This window comes from Excalfactoria chinensis, chromosome 16 (genome assembly GCF_039878825.1).
Source record: "Excalfactoria chinensis isolate bCotChi1 chromosome 16, bCotChi1.hap2, whole genome shotgun sequence".
Classification (NCBI taxonomy): Eukaryota; Metazoa; Chordata; class Aves; order Galliformes; family Phasianidae; genus Excalfactoria; species Excalfactoria chinensis.
This window is the reverse complement of record NC_092840.1, coordinates 6,872,784-6,894,083: the sequence shown is the minus strand read 5'-3', so window position 1 is coordinate 6,894,083 and position 21,300 is coordinate 6,872,784. Positions and strand designations below refer to the sequence as shown.

At 46.0% G+C, this 21,300-nt stretch overlaps 1 protein-coding gene across 14 annotated transcripts in view; it reads right to left on the bottom strand.

Moving 5' to 3' along the window:
• Positions 1-21,300, bottom strand: part of KDM2B (lysine demethylase 2B) — a 94,913-nt gene that overhangs the window by 16,100 nt on the left and 57,513 nt on the right. For 11 of the 14 annotated variants that reach the window (XM_072351526.1, XM_072351520.1, XM_072351521.1 and 8 more), the window contains one exon: positions 16,286-16,372. The exons of the other annotated variants lie outside the window; for them this stretch is intronic. In XM_072351526.1, the coding sequence (XP_072207627.1) occupies positions 16,286-16,372 (87 nt within the window). The remainder of the gene's footprint in view (positions 1-16,285; positions 16,373-21,300) is intronic. 14 annotated transcript variants of the gene reach the window in all.

The following is a 21,300-nucleotide window of genomic DNA, read 5'->3' as shown; positions in this document are numbered from 1 at the left end:
TGGCTGAGCTCGGAGCTGGGAGCTCGTAGGACTGCGCTCATGTTAGTGCTAAGGTTTGCTTTCCTCCTTCAGAAATGGAAGAGCAGAATGGAGACAGCAACTGTAATTCTGAGGCTAGATACAGCAGCGTAACATCGGCAACAGTGGCTCAAGCCACAGAGACCTCCCTAATGAAAAGTGAAAGTATGGGCTACTGCCAGGTGGCAAAGTAGAAAACGAAACACAAATATTACAAAACCCTTCCAAAACAGTTCCCTTCGTGTCCAATACCAACAAGTGCTCCAAGCCAGAATACTAACATACCATGCTAAAAGGGCATCCCAGGTCTGGACTTCAACGACTTTTAAGGTAGAAATTAAAGGCACCCAACAAGATTTTAAATCATTAGGTTTAACTGCAATTGATTGACTCTGCTTATCTGATTTTCATGTTCTAATAAGAAATTCCCTGTTAAGCATAAGAACATCTATCTCAAGTCAAATATCCCTAACAAAGTAACTGTCTGAAGGTAATTAATTACACACAGACTGGCTTGGCTCATCCTTACTACTGACAGCTTTTGCTATAAAGATGACAACAAGAGGACCACAAAGCTCCTCTGTTTGTATAGACGCACCTTTCCCACTTTCTGCGCATCTCGGCACACAAAGCACAATCTAAGCAGTTTCACTTTCTGTTTGTGCTGCATTCTGGGCCATCACTGAGGTGGGAGGAGGTGGACCATAGGAAGCCATGCAGAATTTCCTCTGCAGCTTTTAAAAGAAAGGGCCAGGACAACACTCCAGCTGCAGCTGTGAAAGCTTCAAAGTGTCTGACTGTACAGTAACGCTGCCCGCTGCAACCGAGGTGGGAGAAAAAACTGCTCAGCTGCTGCCAACGTTACACAGATTTCTACAAGTTTTAATTGCACTCCTCCAGAACAAGCTGGATCCCGCTGTGCTATGAGAACACACAGAGGTGTAGCTTCCCATCGGAAACTGCACCAGACACACAGATTTCAGATCAATTTCAGACACTCTAAAGAATAAATATTTGCCTTTTAGACCAACATCGCAGCCTCTCAAGGATAAAGTCAGCGCTGGCAGGACTGGCTTAGCACCTAGATAAGAGATAATTTCCTTCCTCAGCATGAATCACCCCTCCGCTGTCTCTATTAGAGCCTCCACTGGCAAAGGAAATGAGAAAAACGAACCGAAGGGAGTAAGTTAAACTGAAATACACACAACAACCCGGGCAGCTCCTCTTCATCAACGGCACGCAGCAGACTCCCTGAGTCCTTGACTCCTTCCCACTAGGTCTAAACACGATTAGTTTATTTAAAGCAACAAATACCAGTTACAATGCCATCAGAATGGGCTTTTTCAAATGCAATCTCTCTCAAGGAAAATTCAGACTTAGTACCCTCCCCAGACGAAAGGCAACGCCAGGCTCTGCCACAGCACCAACAGCCCAGCCCTAACTGTCAGGACTGCATCTTAAGCACCAGGTCACTGGGAAGATAGAAGTGGTAAAGAAGGCATTGCTTGAACATGGAATCTGAGAATCCTGATTAAAAACATACAAATGGAATTAAAAATGCAGGAAGAGAAAGGTATAAGGACAAGTCTGAAGCCAAAACACAACTCAGATTTCCTTATAAACTGCCACACAGCAGAAAGCAGGCAGGCAGATCTCTGGCTCACTCTATGTAACACACCTATCCAGCCCTTTTCATCACCCATCAGGAAACGCCAACAACTGTCCCAGCTGGGTCTGAGCGAGCTGAGCAGCAAACAGCTCCCAGCCAACCCGCCCTCAGCCCAGGATGTCCTGGCCAGCAAGGCTGGAGGGGCCCTGCAGGAATTCCCACTCGTATCCAGTTTCAAGGGGCTCTAACTTGGTTGCTTCCAAATCTCACCAGCAGAAATCTGGCCTGTGGGTTGCTATCCCAGAAAGGGGCTGGGATTCAAGGGGAGGAAGGAGCCTCCAACACGACTTGGGGTTTATTTAGCAAGTGGCAGACAGCCAGATGAATTCCAGGTCAATGCTAGGAAAGAGATGCTGTGGGATTTCCAGCTCAGACTGTGGGTTTTCAATCTAGCTGCCCTAGCAGGTAACCTGGTGAAGAGTTCCCTGGTGGCTGTTCTCATTTCTGCACAGCATTTTAGGGCCCTCCCAGGACAACGCCACAGAACTGCCCCATGAATAACAGGCAATGGTAAAACCTCCCCAGGCTGGTTTACCATGGCAGCTGCCCAGCCACCAGATGTAATACACTCTGGACTACAAAGCTGTCTATCAGCTACGATTTTGGGATTACCCTCTCACTCCTCAGATAAGAATGGAGAGAGATCTGGAAACTGATCTTTGAGAAGTGCTGAGCTCCAACCTCAACGTGAATTGTGCTCCAGATGGACTACTGGTGGGGAAAGCAGACATCAGTGGCTCGAGCCTTTGAACGAGGCTGTGTAGATGAGGGAGTAAGACCAGGTACCACAGTTTCAACTTATTTTGAACAAAAAGAAAATGCTGCCAGTTCTTGCCGCTTGCTTACAGGTACTTTAACATCCTCACTGCGGTTGGGAGCATCTGCTCAGAACCAAAACTGGGGTCAGAGGCAGCAGAGGCAGTAAGGGAAGTGCAGCAAAAAAGGACCAAAAGAATCTTTGGAGACAAGGCTTGAAGAGCTATCAGCTGTTAAAAGCATCGCTAAACAGGTGCCAATGTTCTCCAACTACTATCCCAGCACCAAGGGACTCTGCTGGCGCTATCACCAGACAGCTACACATAGATGAAGGTCTGCTGACCTGTGAGCCCTTTAAAAAGACATAAGTCGCATCAGAATTGGGAAGCAAATTGAAGAGTCCTAGCGAGGGACAAAGTGTGAGGAAGAGCTGGGGCTGAGAGGTGAGCAGTGAAGGAGCCCATGTGCTCACACCACCCACGGAATGCAGCAGAGCCTCAGTGAGGTGACTCCCCCAAGAGCTGGCCTGGTCTGAGCTGATATCACAGCACAGCTCCATCTCTCCGTGTCCGCACCGGATCCATGCCCCGAGCACACTACAGCCAAACTTCCAGCTCTGTTCTCTTGAGGCAATGCAAAGAGAAGCGTGAGGAGCGGCCTGGGGAACAGACGGAGCACCCGGCCCATGAGCTAACGTGTCTCAAGAAGCAAATGATGAGACTATCTGAAAGAGCAAAACACCTTGAATCGTCAACAAAAAAACTGAGTTAAATTGCACACACATGTTTAATCCTATTCCTGGTGCATTTTCAATTGCTCAGGTAGTTCTTAGGGAGTAAACGACTCAATCTAGAACACATGTTCTGGATTATTTTTCACAGATTACTCCATAAATCCGGAAAGTTTATTCTCCTTCCCCCAAAAGGGAAAGGAAAACTGCCGGAAAACAAACCCCGCGAGTAGCAATAAAAGTTCTCTTTCCATTTTAACACGCACCCTCTGCTCTGCTCCACACCCCTCATCCCCAGGCACGATCCTGCCCACGACCCGGCCCAGCACGAGGCACCGGGACCCGGCATCAGAGCCCGAAGTCCCGCAGCCCCTCCGAGGAATCTCGCTACAAAACCCGACCTACACCCCACGGCGGCCGCGGGCCCCCCCCCCCTCGCCCCTCCCGCCCCGCGGGGCCCCGGGGGCTGCCCGGCCCGGCCCCGCTCCCACCCGGGGGCCGCGGACACACCCGGGGCCGCGGCGGCGCCTCCGCTCGCCCCGGGCCGGGCCGAGCCGGGCCCGCTGCCGGCCCCACATTGTTCCCGGCCCCGCTGCCGACCCGGCCCGGCCTCCTCCCCTCCCTTCCCGCTGCAAACTTCGCCGCCCGCTCCGGACCTGCTCCGGCCCCAGCTCGGGCCCCGGTCCCGGTTCGGGCTCCGGTTCCGACTCGTAGTCCTCCTCGTCGGCGCTCGCAGACATGGCCATGGCTCATGGTGGGCCCAGGCGGAGCCGAGCTGACATGGCTGGAGCGGCGCTGCTGGCGGAGCCCCGCTCCCCGCACACACACACACATGCAGGAGGAGGAGGAGGAGGAAGGGGGCCGTGCATATTCATGCCAGGCATCCAGGAAGGGGCTGGCCCTGGCGCCGCGGCCAATCGCGGCCCGCTCGCACAAAGCCGTTCCGCGAGGACAGCGGGGACAGCGCGGCCGCTCGATGGGGCAGCGCCGGGCGCCGACCCCGAGCCCCGAGTCCGGCCGGGCCTCGGCGGCCGCGGGCGGAGATCCGCGCGGAGCGGGCGGCGGGGCCTGCGGGTGGGCCGGGCCGGAGCGCGGAGACAAAGGAACCGGGCTGTACGCGGCCTGGGAGCCGCCACGGAGCCCCGCTCCGGCGGAGGTGCAGCTCGGCCCGCACCGCTACCCGGCCCCGCTCCGTGGGGTGAGATGGCCGCCCCGCCGCCGGAGCTCCGAGCCCGGACGGCTCCGCGCGGAGAGTCAGGGCGGCCAGGCCCGAATCGCAGCGCTGGGAATTACATTTCCCATTGGATTTCTGGGCCTTGCTTTCAGGGGAAATCCCGATTCCATTCGAGCTGCTGTAGGGTTTTGCCTCTGGCTCCTACACCCACGCTGCCGAATTAAACATGAGATTAAATATTTGCATGTGCTGAGCAACCGAGAAGCCATAAAGCAGCAGACCTAGTGGTCTTTGCATCAGGATTTCTGCCAAATGAGTTGCAGCTCCGTTCCCCAGCCCCAATCACCACGTGGCCCCACAAACAAACACGCCATAGCCCTGCAGAGCAGGCGGCAGCATGACACTGCCCTGTGCCTCCACGCTGCCTCGTGGCCCTGCTCTCCACCTAACAAAGTTCTGCCAAACTTTAACACACGGACAGGCAGCTGCTGACAAAGCCAAGTGCATCGTGTAATGATGTCCCTTCCTCACTGTGAACACGTTAAATGTCCATTTCTTGTTTGCACTGCTGTCCTCCTGCCAGCCAACACATTATGGGAAGCGATGGTGCTGTCCCCCCATGCCAGCAGCCAGGCAGTTGCTCCCAGCCGGCCCTCAGTGAGCTCAGCGTCTCCTCGGGTTTCTCCCCCTCCATTGTGTTTGCACACAAGGCAGAGCTGGAGCAGATGAAAGCCCAGGCACGAAAGGCATGTGCCTAAGGCCTTGGCTTTCTGAATCACAAGGTTAGAGCAGAATCCAGTGTTTTCTGGAGGAGAGGAAAGGAGGGATGTACATCTTGCTAGAGGCTTATAAAGCTTGAAGATAGGAAGCTAGAATAAGCAACCTGCTTGCAGCAGTGTTGGTGCTTCTGGAACAGCTAATGTGAGGATGCCCAATCTTACACCTGCCCATGGGCTGACCTCCACATGGGGGAAAACAAAACAACCTGGAACACCCCCCCCCAAAAGGCCAATCCATCATGGTGAAATGTAACTCACAACATATTAGACCCTAACACAGCTCACCCTGCTCCCTTCTTCACAACACATCCTACCACACACAGTATGAAGTGCTGAGCTGTGCTCCTCAGCCACCCTGGGAGTCCGCTCCACTCTGCCCCTTCCAGCAACACAAGTGATGAACGAGCTGCAATGCTCCAGCAGTGCTGCCCAGAGCTGTGGGTGACCCACCTGTGGGGGTGCCAAAGGCCATGGATGGGCCCTGGGCAGCCTGAGCTGGGCAGGGGACAAACAGCCCACAGCAGGGGTAGGGCTGGGGGATTTGAGGTCCCTTCCAACCCAACCATGCTGAGATTCTGTGTTCTGTGAGCAGGAGGATGCACACACCAAGACTGCAGTGATTGTCAGATGCTGGGTAGACTTTGTAGAGCTGACATTTAAAAAAAAAAATAATCAAAAAAATCACATAGGATGGGATATAAATTAGCAAACTGGGAGTTGGGAGAAGGGGGAGAACAACATAATAAAATGAACTTTTCTGATTCTAATTGCTCTCTGAAAATCTCATCTTGTAAAAGAGCAGTTAACCATTCACAGATATATTTAATACACGGAAAGAACTATTAAGAGAGCATTTTCCAGCATGATCCTTTCAGCTTGTCTACACCAGAGAACACCAAATTACAGCAAGCAGCGAGCTGCCCTTGTGCGAGCAGTTCTAGCAGTGCACATCTGACAGTCCTGGCACAGCTTACAGCAGCTTAGAAAGCAGAATGAGCAGCGACCCAAGCCATGCCTGTACTGCTCTGTGTCCACACCGCAGCCTTGTGTGACACAACGTGTGTGATATAAGTAATAAATAACATCCTTAATTGAACCGCTGAACTAGCCTTAGTGAGAGCTGCATGCAAACAGAGTGCTTTCTATTCTGAACTGTTGGTGCTGATTGCTCCTCACCTGAACTCATATATAAGTCAATATCATAATCTTCTCCACAGAAACCAATTATGTTGTCACAAACTGAGACAATAACCTCAAGCGAAGAATAAACAGCAGGAGCAGATGAGTGCCAAAGAACTGGATTTTATTCTCATGCAAATATCCCTAAGTAGTAAAACCAACGTGGGGAGGGGAGTGAGGCTACCACCCCTGCACTCTACATACTTGCTCTTGAGCTGCTCCAGAACCAACAGATCTCAGGTGCTGCCTATCAGTGCTCAGTGCCTAACAGAACCTGTGCTGTCAGTCGCACACTGGGGCTCATCACAGAACATCCTGAGCTACATGATCCTTGTGGGTCCCTTCCCTGATTTATGATTTTGTGATTCTCAATTTGAGGTGATGCATTTTTTAAAGGCAAACCCCACAGAGATGTTCATGAGTCACATCTTGTCCTGCACCAGGGTGAAGGAGTTACCTGATCACTTCTTAAGGATTCCTTCTTTGGCCCAAGCATTTGCTCACATGAAATACGAGCCCAGCTGTTGGATCTGGGCATATTTCAGAATGCTTTTCTCTAGCAAATAGCCACTCTCCTCATTGTCAGAGATGTTCTGACAGCTTTCTTCAAATATCCATCCAGTGACATCACCTTAACACTTCCTACTATTCCTTTCACCTGATCAATGACGTAAGAGTAGTCACCAGATGCATCACAGCAATCTCTCTAATTCATCAACCTTGAATTCAAATAAGGGAACTCAAAAAAGAATAACATACCTATCGCTCCCTCCACATAATGCCCGTACCTTCTAACCAGTATCCAACACATGGGAAGCAAAGAAGATGAGGACTGTACCGCTCTAGATGGAGCAACCCTGGGCTATACAGCACAGCAGAGGAGCACATAAAATGCCAAGAGCCCAGGCTGAATGTGATGCTTGTAACTCACTAAATCTATCTCAGAGATTTAAAAAACAAACAAACAAAAACCTACAAAACCAAAAAGCCACCATGTCATCTTACAAATAAGACTGCAGAAAGCATACTGAAACATCACATATATCTGCCATGTAAGGTAAACCACTGAATCTTGGGAATGTATTGGTACATCACTGAGGTCGTCTACCTCCACAGCATCAGATCCGTGTGAACAGGCAGGCACCAACAAACCCAGCAGCACCTGAGATCTGGAGGTGTGAATGCACTCTGTATGGGAAAAGCCGTGGCACAATGGAATTAACTGCTGGGAAATGAGGGAAATCCTGCCACGCTTCCTTCTTCCACTAATACTTCCATCATGGAGTGTTCCCACAGCACGGTTCATCTCCAAGAGCCATGTTCCGCCAGTAAATGCAAAATAGCGAAGCAGGCTCCGAACAAGATAAGAAATGACTGCCATGCTGTGAAGGAACATGCAAATGGTTGTGGCTGCTAGCTAGAAGAGTGGATTAACCAGACGACGCAACCTGCTCTCCTTGAAGTGGCTCGCTGCTCTCTGGCACACAGCACAAAACGCTCTCGCTGAGACAGTTGTGTCCAATATCTGGCGGCAGCTTCAAATCTAGAGACCAAACCCAAACAACGAGAGGCAAACGGTGCGCTGAAATGTAAGCAAACAGAGCTGAAGGACAGTTTCCCCCATGGGAGCACAGGTGCTCAGCTATCACCTAGAGACCTGAATTGGGTTTGTAGGGGAACATTCAGGACAAAAACAAGCAGAACACTCTAGACTAAGTCACAAAGCTGCTTAGCTTTCATCAGACTTTCTCCACTTCTTTTGTTGGATTTGCTGATTCTCAAAAAGAAGAGCACTTCTGTGCCTTGTATTGGTCTACAAGTGCCTGCAGGAAAGTCATGAAGTTGAAACAAGATCTCATTTATATTCTCAGCAGACTTTAATTTCAGTGTGCTATGGAACTAAAAGGAAGCCATCTTCTCAGGGACAGAACATACAATTCAATTTTGTTCTGAAAAGTGCACGCAGGATTAATGTCCGTAATTGCACAGCACATAACTGTAGAATGACAAACGCCTTCCACACTGCTCTGCCAATGTGCTTCGATCCAGAAACAAAACTATTAAATCTCAGATTCGTAACTCAAAGCTTGAACGGTTTTCATGTTGGGGCGGGGGAGAACACAAGGATGCTTGAAGACTTAATCAGATCCCAATCTCAGGTTCTTTTTTGTTTTGCTGGCCAATTCAGCAGTGAAGGTAGTCAAGCTCCTAGCAACACAATCTCAGACCCAACAGCTGAGTTCACATCCACCACATTCAAAGAAGGCCTCATGACTGATGTAGTTTTCAGCAGCGCTTCTACTGTCATGAAATAAAGAGAAAGCAGCTACCTTGAAAAACAGCAGTCAAGACCTTAGTTAGAAAAACTCATGTTACTGAATATTCTCACATATGTTGGAAGAATGACAATGGGGAAGAACACATCAATTTTCCAGCATGATACTTTGAAATCAACAGTTTGAAAAAAGACATGTCTATTCATTTCTTCCAATCTGTTCAAATTTCTGCTCTGAGCCAGAAAGGCTCTAATTTACCTGTTTGATGTATTAATCACATAAAGGTATCGGTCAAATTTCAAAGCAAGTGGCTGAGAGTTGATAAGAAGGGAAAATACTAAGTCAAAGATGGAAGATTAAGAAGGTGCTCATTCAAGTCCTTGCTATTTATAATTACTCCCTGAAGGGACACAATATTTCAAGCACAGCCTCTTGAGGTGAGAAATAATCTGTCAAGTCACCAGGCAAAGCTTTTAGACTAACACTGAGGCAACACGCAGCGAAGCTCTCTGGGCATGTTACGTATGGAACACACGCACCAAACCCTGAGACTCATCCGGCCTGTGTGGAGTTACTGCAGAAACAAATTTGTCTCAGGAACTCACGTTTGTAAGAGATCGAAGCAGTGCTCGGAAAAATAAACAAGCCAGGCAAGGAGCTGCCCCCAGGAAAGCAGGCATTTCACACAAGTTCCTGGCAGTGTCAGCAACTCTAAACTCCTTTGCAAAGTACCTGAAGGAGTTCTCACTTCTGGTGCATCAGGTTTCTTCCTGCTCCCAACAAGTTAGCAAGGAAAGGGCTTAATGCTGTATGCGTACTAGGAAGTCCCCTTAAGAAAGGTCAAAAAAATCCCCCCAGCCTCAGCTATGTGGCTACACTTCTTAATGTATCTGTCAGGAGCCAGAACTGGGGCACCTGTCTGAATACATGTTGGTACTCTCCTCTCACATAGCAACTACTGTCCTGACGGTGTAAAAGAACAAAAATACTTCACAATTACTTAAATGGCTTATTTCAATCAAAACTGAAATCCATAAAGAGAAAAACAATTTTTAATTGATTTTTATCTTGACTTTCTCTTGTATTTAAGCTACCTTTCGGAAAAAGAATTATTAGCATCCAATAACTTTTAAGAGTTGTCTGATTTGCAGTGCAAGAACTTAATAATCAGGGCTTTTTATCAACAAAAAGGATTCCTAACACACGTTTGTATACACAAATCTTGCACACTCTCTGCATTGGTAACTGTTGTTGATGCCAAGCAGAGGTCAGGCAGTGCTGAGATCACTTCAAACACCTTCACACTGCCTGGCAAGGACAAAACATGACGGCCTCAATCCCCTTCTTGCTCTTGTGGCATCTGAACAACTGAAGTAAAATTCAAAGTGAATCACAACCAGAAAAATTACAAAGTCCATCGAACTACACTGAATTCTTTTGGTGTCTTTCTGCCTTTTTTTTTTCTTCCCTTTCCTCATTACTTTCCCACACCAGACTGAACTTCCACTTTAGTTTTCAAATGCTTGTTTTCCATGGTCACTATTTGCTTTTTAAGATGTTCTTATTGTCACAGGAAGTACCTGAACAGATATCCAAGGCTGGTCCATCCTGGGGAATTTGGCACAGGTTTCCCACTGCTACTAGGAATGTAGCCTTGCTGGTGGTAGCCCCCGGGCAGGCTCCTGGAACCGATGCTGTTTTGATGTTGTGCCATTTCTACATGCTCAGATCTGCTTCAGACACCACTCAGGATAAAGCACTAATTGCTGTAAGGAGCACCTCCGCGCTCTCGCTGCTCTGGGTGGAGCTGGCCTAGCAGGAGCTATGGTAGGAATTCTTAGTAAGCAAGCAAGTAAAAACTGGAAGTATTTATTCAAAGGTTTTCAAGAATGTTCTTTGTCCACCTAGCACCTCTTCCTCTGCATGTAATGAAAATGAGATGTAAAACAATGCTCGATACTTCTGAGAAACCACAGCTAAGATCTTCTTCAAGTTGAAATTTATCAAATCTCTTGAGCTGATGCTTCTCTTTCTAATTCCTACTTGCATTCAAATTTGCTGCATTCACTGATTCTTAAGTCATTTTCTAAGTTCTTCTGGTGTTTGATCCAGTGTATGAGTTACATGTATGTTCATAAAACTGGAGCCATACTTAAAGAAGTTGTTATTAGAAACTGATAGATCTGCCCTTCCAAGCATTACTAATGTAAAATACAAAGAAGAAAAGAAAAAGTCTCCTTGCTAGAAACATGCCTAAGGACCTTTGTGGGCTCCAGATACAGAGGGACTGACAGACTGACTACTATCATGGCCTTTCATTATTTAAAATACAAGTAATGTCTAAGAATCTAACACCCTTCTCATCACTGTTGTCTAATTTTTGTGTGCGCTGTTTAGTTCAGAGCCACAAGCAATGATCAGAAACTTTACTTCCAGACTACATTTATTTATGGTATGTTTGTACTTACTTGTTCTCATGCCAACTTTGCCCACTAAATAAAACAACTTTCCTCCTCCCCTGATATTTATACTCCCTGAAGTACCTACACACAGCAATCATCTCTCCCTTCAACTTTGTTGTACCATGCTGAACAAGACATGTTCTTCTTGCCTCCTCTCTTAAACACTACATCCTGAATACCATTTGTGGTCCTGGAGTCCCATACCCACCCTCATCACCCACCACCTCTAGTGGAACTAGAATAGAGCAATAGGGATGATCAAACATGGTATGACTTGTGTACTGGAAAAGCCCAAATCTTTCCAGCTTCAGAGTATAAAAAAGTGACTGAGAAGCAGCAACAGAGATGTAACAGAAACACTGTCAGCACAGAGGGCAAATGGGGCATCTCCTTCCAGTTCCTCAGAATCCATTACGAATGGGGCACGGAGTGTGTTTCTGATATGAAGGAACAGGTCTCAAACAACAAAAGGAAACTGTGGGGTCACTGCTATAGGATGCCATAGCTACCAGAAAGACCAGGAAAGGGTGTTTAAATATATATATTAACATTTCAATTTGCAACATTTAGTCATTAGTTTTAACCGCAGATATTATCATTGCCCTCTAATACTTTTCAAGTATCTTCTCTTAAAATCAAATGGTAACAATTACATGGAAAGTGTGAATGAGCGAGGGGTCAAAAAACCAGCCATGTTTTCCAGTATTGTTAACCAGCCACTGAAAATTACAGCTTCACCTCCTGCTCCAGCCAGACCCATTCATACCTGGATGCTTCTGTCACTACACATGCAGCAGTTCCAGGTTTGTGTCAGGTAAAAGGGATGAGCACCCAGCTCAGTCTGCATTTCTCACTCTTCACAGAACAACGGAGTCAGGCCAAACACATTTTACTTCTTTACAGCTGCTCTTCATAGACAGCTAAAGATCTTTATTGCAATAAAAACAGAAGGTACTTCCACGGAGTGCAATTTCGTGCTACTACAACTGACTATTGCCTTCCAGAAGTAGGAAACGGATGGAAAAAAGATATGTATTTTCTGCTTCAGCCATACTCTGAGGTCCTTCCATATAACATTAGCCCTAATCCCTGTACAGATTAAATGGGAAATCCCGTATTGTAGGACTGGTAATCTTGAGAGGGGGCTTCAAGACGTTGTTTGATGGCAGCTCTCTGCATCAGTGATCACAGACGTGTCACAGTGGTGACTACGGTGTGAGCCAGGCTGTGTTCTCCTTCCCCATCACCCCAAAGCCCACGTTTCAGGGCTGGGGAAGGAGCTCATTTCTTACAGTTTGTTCTCACTGCCATAGGGTAAGAAATCAAAAACCTGAGGAGGAACATCCTACAGAGTTCTTCCTTTTGCACAGCAGACTGTCATTACAATAAAACACAGACAGGGCTCAGCACCAAGCAAGGACAAACTACTGTTGCACAAACCAGCAAAGCAATGGGAACACATTCACAGCTGCATGCTTGCCAGCAGAAATGTGCTGTCTAGCCAGAAGGTACATACACTGTCAGCCCAGCATCAGGACACGTAACATTTCATGTTCCTGATCCTCTGATGAGGACTAAGGATCACTGTGCATATCCTAGGATCCCCAGTGAATCAAACATATTGTTAAATGAGTCATTAGCAGACAGGTCTCTTCTGAAAATGGACTTCTGAAAATGTTCTCTCCCAGAGCCAATTCTCATGTCCAAAAGGGTTCTTGCAAAAAAAAGCCACAAAGACGAGCAAGTACGATCCAGATGAGGTGTCTATGAATTGCACGCTACTTCCCTATTACCGTAAAATAATAATGATCCGCATGTTTTACTGCAAAGCTTTCTGCTGAAGGTTTCACAGATCTTTATAAAGATTAATCTCACTCCCGGGAAGAGAAGCAGGATCCTCTAATCTGGGAAGGCTCAGGGAGAGGAGAGGTGTCATTTGCCTCATATGACACCAGAGCTGGGAGCAGAACACAGACCTTTCCCTCTCATTTTGTACAGCAAATATAAGATCATCAAACGCTGCCTATTTATTTTATCTCCTCGCAAAAACATTTTTCATTGCTACTTCTGTTTCTTTTCTCAGTGAATAAATTTTTTAGAGAGAGCTGCAGTAAAACTGACAGCCCCAAATGCCTTTAGAAAGGATAGACACAAGCAATGTGAAATGGGGCCACGGCATATGGATGGGACTCACATACTTAATTCAGTGTCTTGCCCGTTGCCTTATCCACTGTGAATGGAGATTCAAGGGGAGAGAACACGTTTCCTTCCTAAACCCTGGAATTTCAGTCTTCAAAGTGCTGTTCTGCAGCGCAGAGCTGTGTATGCTGTTGGCACTCCACACCAACAGTGCGTAAAAGAAACTGTGACTCAATTTTAAGTGGAAATATTATTTGCTGCTTCTCTAATCACTGATTACTATTCTTTCCATACACTGGGGTGTATTCTTTCCAAAGAGAGCCAACCTAACTAAGCAGGGCCTTTCACGCCTTGGGTAATTCACAAGCCTAAGCCAATCACCGGCCCTTCCTTCTGCAAGGATCTTTTACTTTTCCAAGAGTTTTCTCCCTCTGCCCTATGTTTTCCTCATTCCATCTCTTTTCAGAACTTGTTCCTCTCCTCATCCTCCTCTCTTGCTGTCTGTAGTCTCTTCCCCTCCTTTCTTTACAGTCATTTCCATTTTCTTTGAAATGTTTTGGCATTTAGTGCCGGCTTTATTCTTCCTTCTCCATCTGCTGCTCTTGTCTTTCTGAATTTCTTCTGGAGGCTTCTCCTGGGAGAAAGGAAGAGCCACGTTTTTTCATTTGCTGCCTGCTCTTCCTGAATATCAGTTTGCTTCTTTTGCTTAAAGGACTAAATCAGACAACCCTCCCCCCCCTCAGAGCTGGTGTACCACTGTAATGTCTTCACATCAGCCTCACCAAAGCCAGTACCACACTGCACCCCATCTGCCCTTCCTTTGCACACCAGCATCTCCAGGAAGAAACTGAAATATCTGGCATTTCTCTGGTATGCTGGGAGAGTAATACTGCAGCAAGTAAAACTACCACCAGGTGTTACTTCCCTGCTTTGTGTTCAATGCTCATGGAGCCTTCCAGCCCTGCAGCCCTGCTCCAGCAGCCGAAACCCCATTTTAAGAGAGTTCAACCTCCCTAAGGGTTTTCTTCTGTCAAATCTTCTGTTTCATTATCAGGAGTTACAGGGGACAAAGTAGCGCTAATGAAGCTTAACCACTTACATCACTGCTTTTAGACAGGTTTCTCCTATACTGTCTTCCCAATGTATTTTAATTTGGGGCTCAAAGACAACACTAAGACGTGTCCTCCTGGCCCATTCCCTTGGTTCCTGCTCCCAGAGGAGGGAGGCAGCTGGGACACGGAAGGTGATACAGATATCTGGCATTAGAAAAGTCCAGGAAATAACAAACTTGATCTGCAAAACATTCAGCCCTATCTGCTGCAAGCCTTTCTGCTTCAGCATAACACAAGTTGAACTCCGATTAATCACTGATTAATTAAAGTATGAAGGCTGCAGTGAAAGAACTGCTTCTGTTACAAGTTTCCATTTGCCCGCTTCAAGGTAAAGCCTGACTTTGTGAAAGTCTTCCTCTTATTTCTGTGATGATATAATCGTTACTGTAACTCCACACAGGGAGTGATACCTTTAAAAAAGGCTGCTTTTAAAAAGGCTACAGGAAAATAAGCACCGGAAAGTTAAAAAGCCAAAATCCTGCAGCCAGCAAGATGGATTCTGCAAAAAGGAATGAGATGAAAATCACACAAAAAAACCCAGAATCTTTTACAGTTACATTGCCAAATATAAGAAATGAGCCATCTATTGACAATTCCAAAAGAAAACGAACAAGAACATGAGCAAACACCAAAGCTCCTAAAAACCTCCAGCCATTAAGATCCTTGCTTCCACCAGGAGCTCAAAAAACACAGACAAGAACCAATTGTTTCTTAGTTTTGTTTTGCAAGTTTCACATACCAGTTCTCCTCTGGGCACAGAGATTCTGCTTTATTCCATGTCTGGAGATACCTGACCAGTGAATGAACAGCAGCTGTCAGAGCAGCAGAGTGACAAATCTGACACCTACTCCTCTCATGGTTTTTAAACAAATTGTTGTTTGAATAGGTTGCTATGTTCAGTTGCATCGATGTTTTAAACACAAGGCATGTTCCAAAGGATCTAATATAATGTAAAAAGGGAAATACGTATTTAGCAAGATGTAGCTGATCTGAAATGCACCCAGCTAAAAGACAGAAATAAACCAGAAGCACAACTCCTGCTCACTTTGCTCCACTCTTCCCTGGCAGCTGCTGAAGTTTATGGTTTCCCACTTCCCATCTGAAAACAGCAAACTCTCAGCTACAAGTGACTAAATGTAAAGCCACAGCGAGCACACCAGCAAAGAGAGAACGGGGAAAGTAATTTGCTCAGCTAATGATCTGAAAGTTACATACAATCATAGTAACAACAGATTTTCACAGAGAAGTCTGATGTAAGTTGATTGACCCTTCCAGCATTTCTAGAGAAACTATGTATTATAAAACTAATTCAGTGAAAAATGACAGTAAAAATAGAAGCGATGAGACATCTTCTAAATAAGCAAGGCTGCTTTTACAGCATGCTGAATAACTGGAGTGTGGCAAACATACCACTGTTATAAATAACAATCACCCTTCTGACTTTACTCTTAATTATTTCAGATTCTTCGTAGGCATTAACGAAGCCTCACAGCTTTGAGAAAAAAATTACTGCCATGTAAAGGAGGAAAAATGAAGGAACGGGGACAGAAAACAACCCTCTGAAGTTAATGGAAGATGTACAGAAAATACAGGAGTTCTCACAGTGTAAGAGAAGAAACACCCTCTCATCCAGACCCAAGTATTCACTAAGCAACCGGTCTGTAGGATTTACACGGCATTTATACTTGCACAAAATGCTGCATCAACACTTTCAGATTTAGCTGCAATTAGCGAACAATCAAGTCATACCCAAGATTTATGCAGATAAGCGAGGGCCAAACAAGCTGTTTTAAATGGAAACTGCCCATTTCTCCCTACTGAGGTACCATTATGTTCTGCTTCAACAAGCAGTCATAAAATATCTGAAGATACCCTTCCATGTTGGAAGTGCTGGCTGCTGCCTAAGTATCATTTGAAACACTTTGCCAGAATACAGCTGAACCACCAAGGCCTGGCACAGCAATGATTAGTAGGTAATCGTATCTCATTACCTTTGGGGTCTTCTTGGGCCAGCTGACCACAGGGACACCCGAAATCGCAAGATTTTGGTCATCATCAGCATGTTCTTTCAGAATGTTCTGTTGTGAATGAAAAGGTCTTAATTAACCAGAGGAATATTCTTCTGACTTAGGAGTACAGAGACTTAATGAACGTAATATCCCACCCTCACAAAGAAGAGTGCTGTGCGCTCCGCTGATTTGTTACATCTCTCTAAGTTCTTTTTCCTTCAAAACTTCAAGTCACAATGAAACTCCTGCATGTCTTTAAGATGCAAAAGATGTATTTCCTTGCAAAACAGACAGCAAAATCACTCACAAATAGCCTCACGTGTTACAGATTTCTTTAAAATTGGTGTCTCCAAAAGACTCATGTCTTCCAGCAGTACCAGTCCAGTACCAGCATAACCTTTCCCTGTACACACACACTGGTTTGCTACAACCCAAGCTACCACCACAACCAGCAGCTTTCCCTAATCAGTTCTTCAGAAGACCAAGGAAGACCTGGACTCTACCACCATTAGCCCCACAGTCACAGATCATTGGCTGGGCAGTTTAGAGGAATCCTCAGATGCCTGAATACTCAAGCCAGGTCAAGATACAGAACCACACATCACAGCCTTTATTGTGGCAATTCAAGAGCACTGCCATTTCTACTTCCTTTCCTTCCACAGGTCAGAGTTGGTGCAACTCAACTCCCTTTGTGTGATCAAGTCAGACATTCAGCTTCCTGCACATTCACTAAATTATCTGACTCGGGTAGTACAGTATGAAGGGAAAAGATTGGTCTTCCCTCCCTCCCGCCCCCTCCAAATCCTTTGCGTTGATGAAACCTCATGCATCCTAAAAATCTCAGGAGTGGGCTGTGCTGGCTCACACAGCTCCTGCTGCTGTGACTCACTGCCATTCCCATACAACTCAGTGCAGGGGTGGGGAAGAACAACTCCTTTTAAGTGTACTCAATGGTGCAGTTAGGAACAGTTCGCGCTCCCCGAGACTCCCTCTGTGCTTACTAACCTAGCCACAAAGCTCTTCATGTGGAGTGCAGGCTGCTGGAGGAGACGACAACTGAAAACAAAAAACAAGTCCAAAGGAGGATTCTGCTGAGCTGCTGAAAACTAAGGCCCGAGTAAGTACTACCAGGCTAAGGAAAAAAAAACTGCTCCAGGAGCACAGACAAGGACTGCAGGTTAGAAACTACCTCCTGATATAATTGAGGAGGTCACACAGACAAGGAAAGTCAATGATGTTGCTCTGAATTACAATGACTTCTTGAAAAAAAAAGCTTAATTAGACACCAACAGGCACTGGGCATTCTCAATCCCCAGTGCAGAGCTTTAATGACTAGAAATTTCACACACTACACTAAGAGATCCTAAAGTACAGTAATTGTTTTTAACACGAAACACACTTGGAATTCCTCTGTAATCGTCCACATAAAAACGATGACACACTGTAGCCCAACGAGCATCTCAGTGAGGCTCTGCATGAGTAGCCATGGGCTTTCCCTCCCTGGAGCTACAACAACCTGCTGGATTGTGCTCAATTACCCACCTGGCCTTAAATTGGAGATGCTTTCCTATGCACAGCGCTGGTCCCATTATCTCAGTAAGGCTGCTTTAGATGTTGACTAGCCCCAAAGCAGTCCTATTACCAAAATAAGTGATACCAAAAGGCAACACAATGCTTGGCGCAGCCTACAGAACACAGCCAACACACTGGTCTTCAAGTGGAAGATCTCTCAACTTTCACACACACATTAGTTATAGCAAATGAACTCCTGATGTGGTTGAGTAAGGCTAAGTGAACACCTCTCTTCTCATGCCCTTTTCACACTGGAAGAGCAATCGTGGCATTACCCATGACAACATTCTCAAAGTTACTTTTCAGTCGTAAAAATGGAGAGGCCTTTGTGTGTGTTACAGCAAAACCAAGATTCTTCAGAGCATGAAGGCAGCTCTTTACTTCGATAGGCTTAAATTTGGTCATCTGCAGGACAGCAAACCTTAACATTTCCACTGAGGACTGTGAGAAACTCTGAGATCAATAGAAAGCAGAGTGCGTTCCAGGAATTTGGCAGGATACTGCGAGTTTCTTGTTATCATATGTACCACGTGAAAATATTATCCAAGGAGAAACTTAAAACTGTCGCAGTTTATCATATCAGCCAGCTGAAAACAATAGATGTCTCAGCAGCAGAACCATAACCAAGCCACAGCTGCACAGACAAGTGTCAAATGTCAGCACGCGGTGGGATGGATGGAGGCAGCCTTCTGTTCACCTGCTGAAGAAAGGAGAAAACAAAACAAAAACAAAAACCAGAGATAAAGAAAGGCATGAGGCTCCAGTTAGCCAAACAACTCGATGCTCATCCAGCACAAGGCCGCCTGATTCACTGCACTTGAAGGCTGTGGTGACAACAGCAGGTATGAAGGAAAGAAATTGATTAAGTATGTAAGAATTCAGCTTAGCCATTAATTTCACAAGCACAGCAAGGAATGACTCCCCTGAAATGCATTCTGTAAAGGGAGAGTGTTTTTTCTCTGCCATCAGAATAAGAACAGGGTACGATTTCTTGGCAAGAAAAAGTAAGAACATATTTCAGTAGATATCATCTGTCTTGCACAAGAATCTGCTGCTGCTGCCAAGGAGTTGAGGATATTTGACAAACTCCGTTCTGCAAACTGAGTTTCTTCTGCCCTAATGGACTTCCACAGTGCCTCTGAAAGAAGAACAGCATTTTTGCTTTGAAGTGGGGAAGGTCTGTGGCATTTTAGGAGGCCAATCTCACAGTCCTCTTCCCCAACAGCAGCAAGGGAATTACCATCCTGCTAGTAATGCAGGAAATACTGTGTGCTGAAATCAGAGACTGCATACAGACAAGCAGCGCTGGCAGTGTTTATTGTGGGCTGTAGACTGCTCAGGTTTAACTGTCTGTGATGTGGGGTGCAAACTGCAGCAAGGAGCAAGGTGGTTACCACTCTGTTCTCTTCTTCATGCCTAAGTACACTCTGACTGCATCTTTAGCATGCTGCCATGTCATTTAGCAGCTAAATATGATGTGGGGAAGCCACACAATGAAATTCTTCCAATCCCCAGGGTCACCATCTTAGAAATATTTATTCCTCAGCTTCTTTTTTTTATTTCTTCCTCATCTGTTCACTGTAGGAACATGTGTAATGCTTCAGCTCCTACTTCATTTTTAAGTTGAAATACAAGAATCAGGCCCTTTCATACCTGAGCTTTAGGTCATGCATATGCAGAACACAAGGTGTAACTGCAGGCTGTGTGTGCCTCCAACAGGTAACACCAACAGCAGGGATGTGGCAGCAATGGCTGCAGAGCCTGATGATGCTCACCCTGCCAGCAACTACACTGCCTTCTGTTCTCTGTGCAGTATGGGTCAGCAGAGCACCCTCACATTTGCTGCACTCACTCTCCCTCACACGGAGCCCAGCAGCAGACATTTGGATACAGACAATATTGCATCTCTTCTGCTGATTGTTCAGATGCCATCTGCTAGGGATGAACGCTACTGTCAGTAATCGCTGCTTGGAGGCTCCTGAGAAGCTCCTTTAGTGGTGAACACCAGGCTCATGGGATACAACTCCCATGCAGCAGTGCTGCAGCTGACAACTATTTAATTCCTTGTTTGAGATGAAGAAAGAACCGACCTGCTCCCCAAGTGAGGCCTGTGCTGTGCTCTGCAAATAAGCCTCCCTTGCATTGCCACACTCCATCAATCACGGTGATAAATGGGATCTCAATCTGCAGAGGCATCAGCTGGACACTTCTGGATTGCTGTGTCCCCCCTAGATAGTCACTGTTAGTTAGGAGCTTAGACAACATGCAAGGAATTTACACAGGCTAAGATTAGTTTTCACTCTCCCTTCTCATAAGGAAAACAAATCACTTCAGATAGTCTCACCTACTTGACATTAAATAGCTGCACACAGCTGTAGTTGTATTTACCACACAGGGCAGTAATCCACTCACGCATACTGCATCCTTGCTTCAGACAGGAAACCATGAATGCTCTGCAAGTTATCCTGACTCCTTGAAACTCTGCATTACTTAATAAAATGGTTTTCTTTCTCCAGTTCACTGTCCTTGTCCTGTCTTCTGAAAACAGCGAATATCCCATCTGAGGCACAAAGACTTCACTGTCAGAGAAAAAGGTCCTGAACGCAATTCATTAAGAAATAAAAACTACTACAATAAACATGGTTTTATTTTTGTCAAGAACTGAAGACTTTCCAAGCAGAGCAAGAACTTTCAGACGTTCTGTCAGAGCACGTTCTCGCTGTGCATTGGTTAAAAATAACTCTCAAGCAGGAGCACTAAAGGACTGCTTTTTATAGGCTGCATTATTAATCCATCACGTGTACAAAATTCAGGTTGCCCACGAAACAAACCTTGTGAATAGAGCTGAATACCGTCACGGCACAAATGATCTGCAAAGCTCTTTCTGCAGGATCTCTGCTTCCATTCAGCTGCACCAACGACTGGTGCTCTGGGGATTCATCAGAGCTGCAGCACAGGTGCCATGCTTCTGCTCACTCTATTGCTATCAGCAAAACCCTCGCGTTATTTTCTGTTCAAGTTGGAAAGCTGGTAGCAAAGTAAAAGGAAATATGATTCTGTGGTCAAGGAGATAAACATCATTCTGGAAAAATGGACCGTATTTCTTCTTCTGCCATTATGTCTCTATATGACACTCAGAAAACCTTTTAAATCAACACTTCACAGGCAGTCCAGAATTATGTGCCACCCCTCTGTCACACCTGGCTTAGGAACCAGCTGCTGAGGATCAGGATTTCTATCCTACAGAAACGTGCAGCAATTAGAGTTTCAACACCATTAAAACTGTATTTTGCAAGTATCCCTCTTGAATAACGCTGACTATTCTGAAAATCACATCAGAGACACGTAAAAACAGTATCCAAAATGATGGTCACTTAATCTTTTTTGCAGTTCAGTTCTCTACCTGTGAACCACGACTAGCAGCT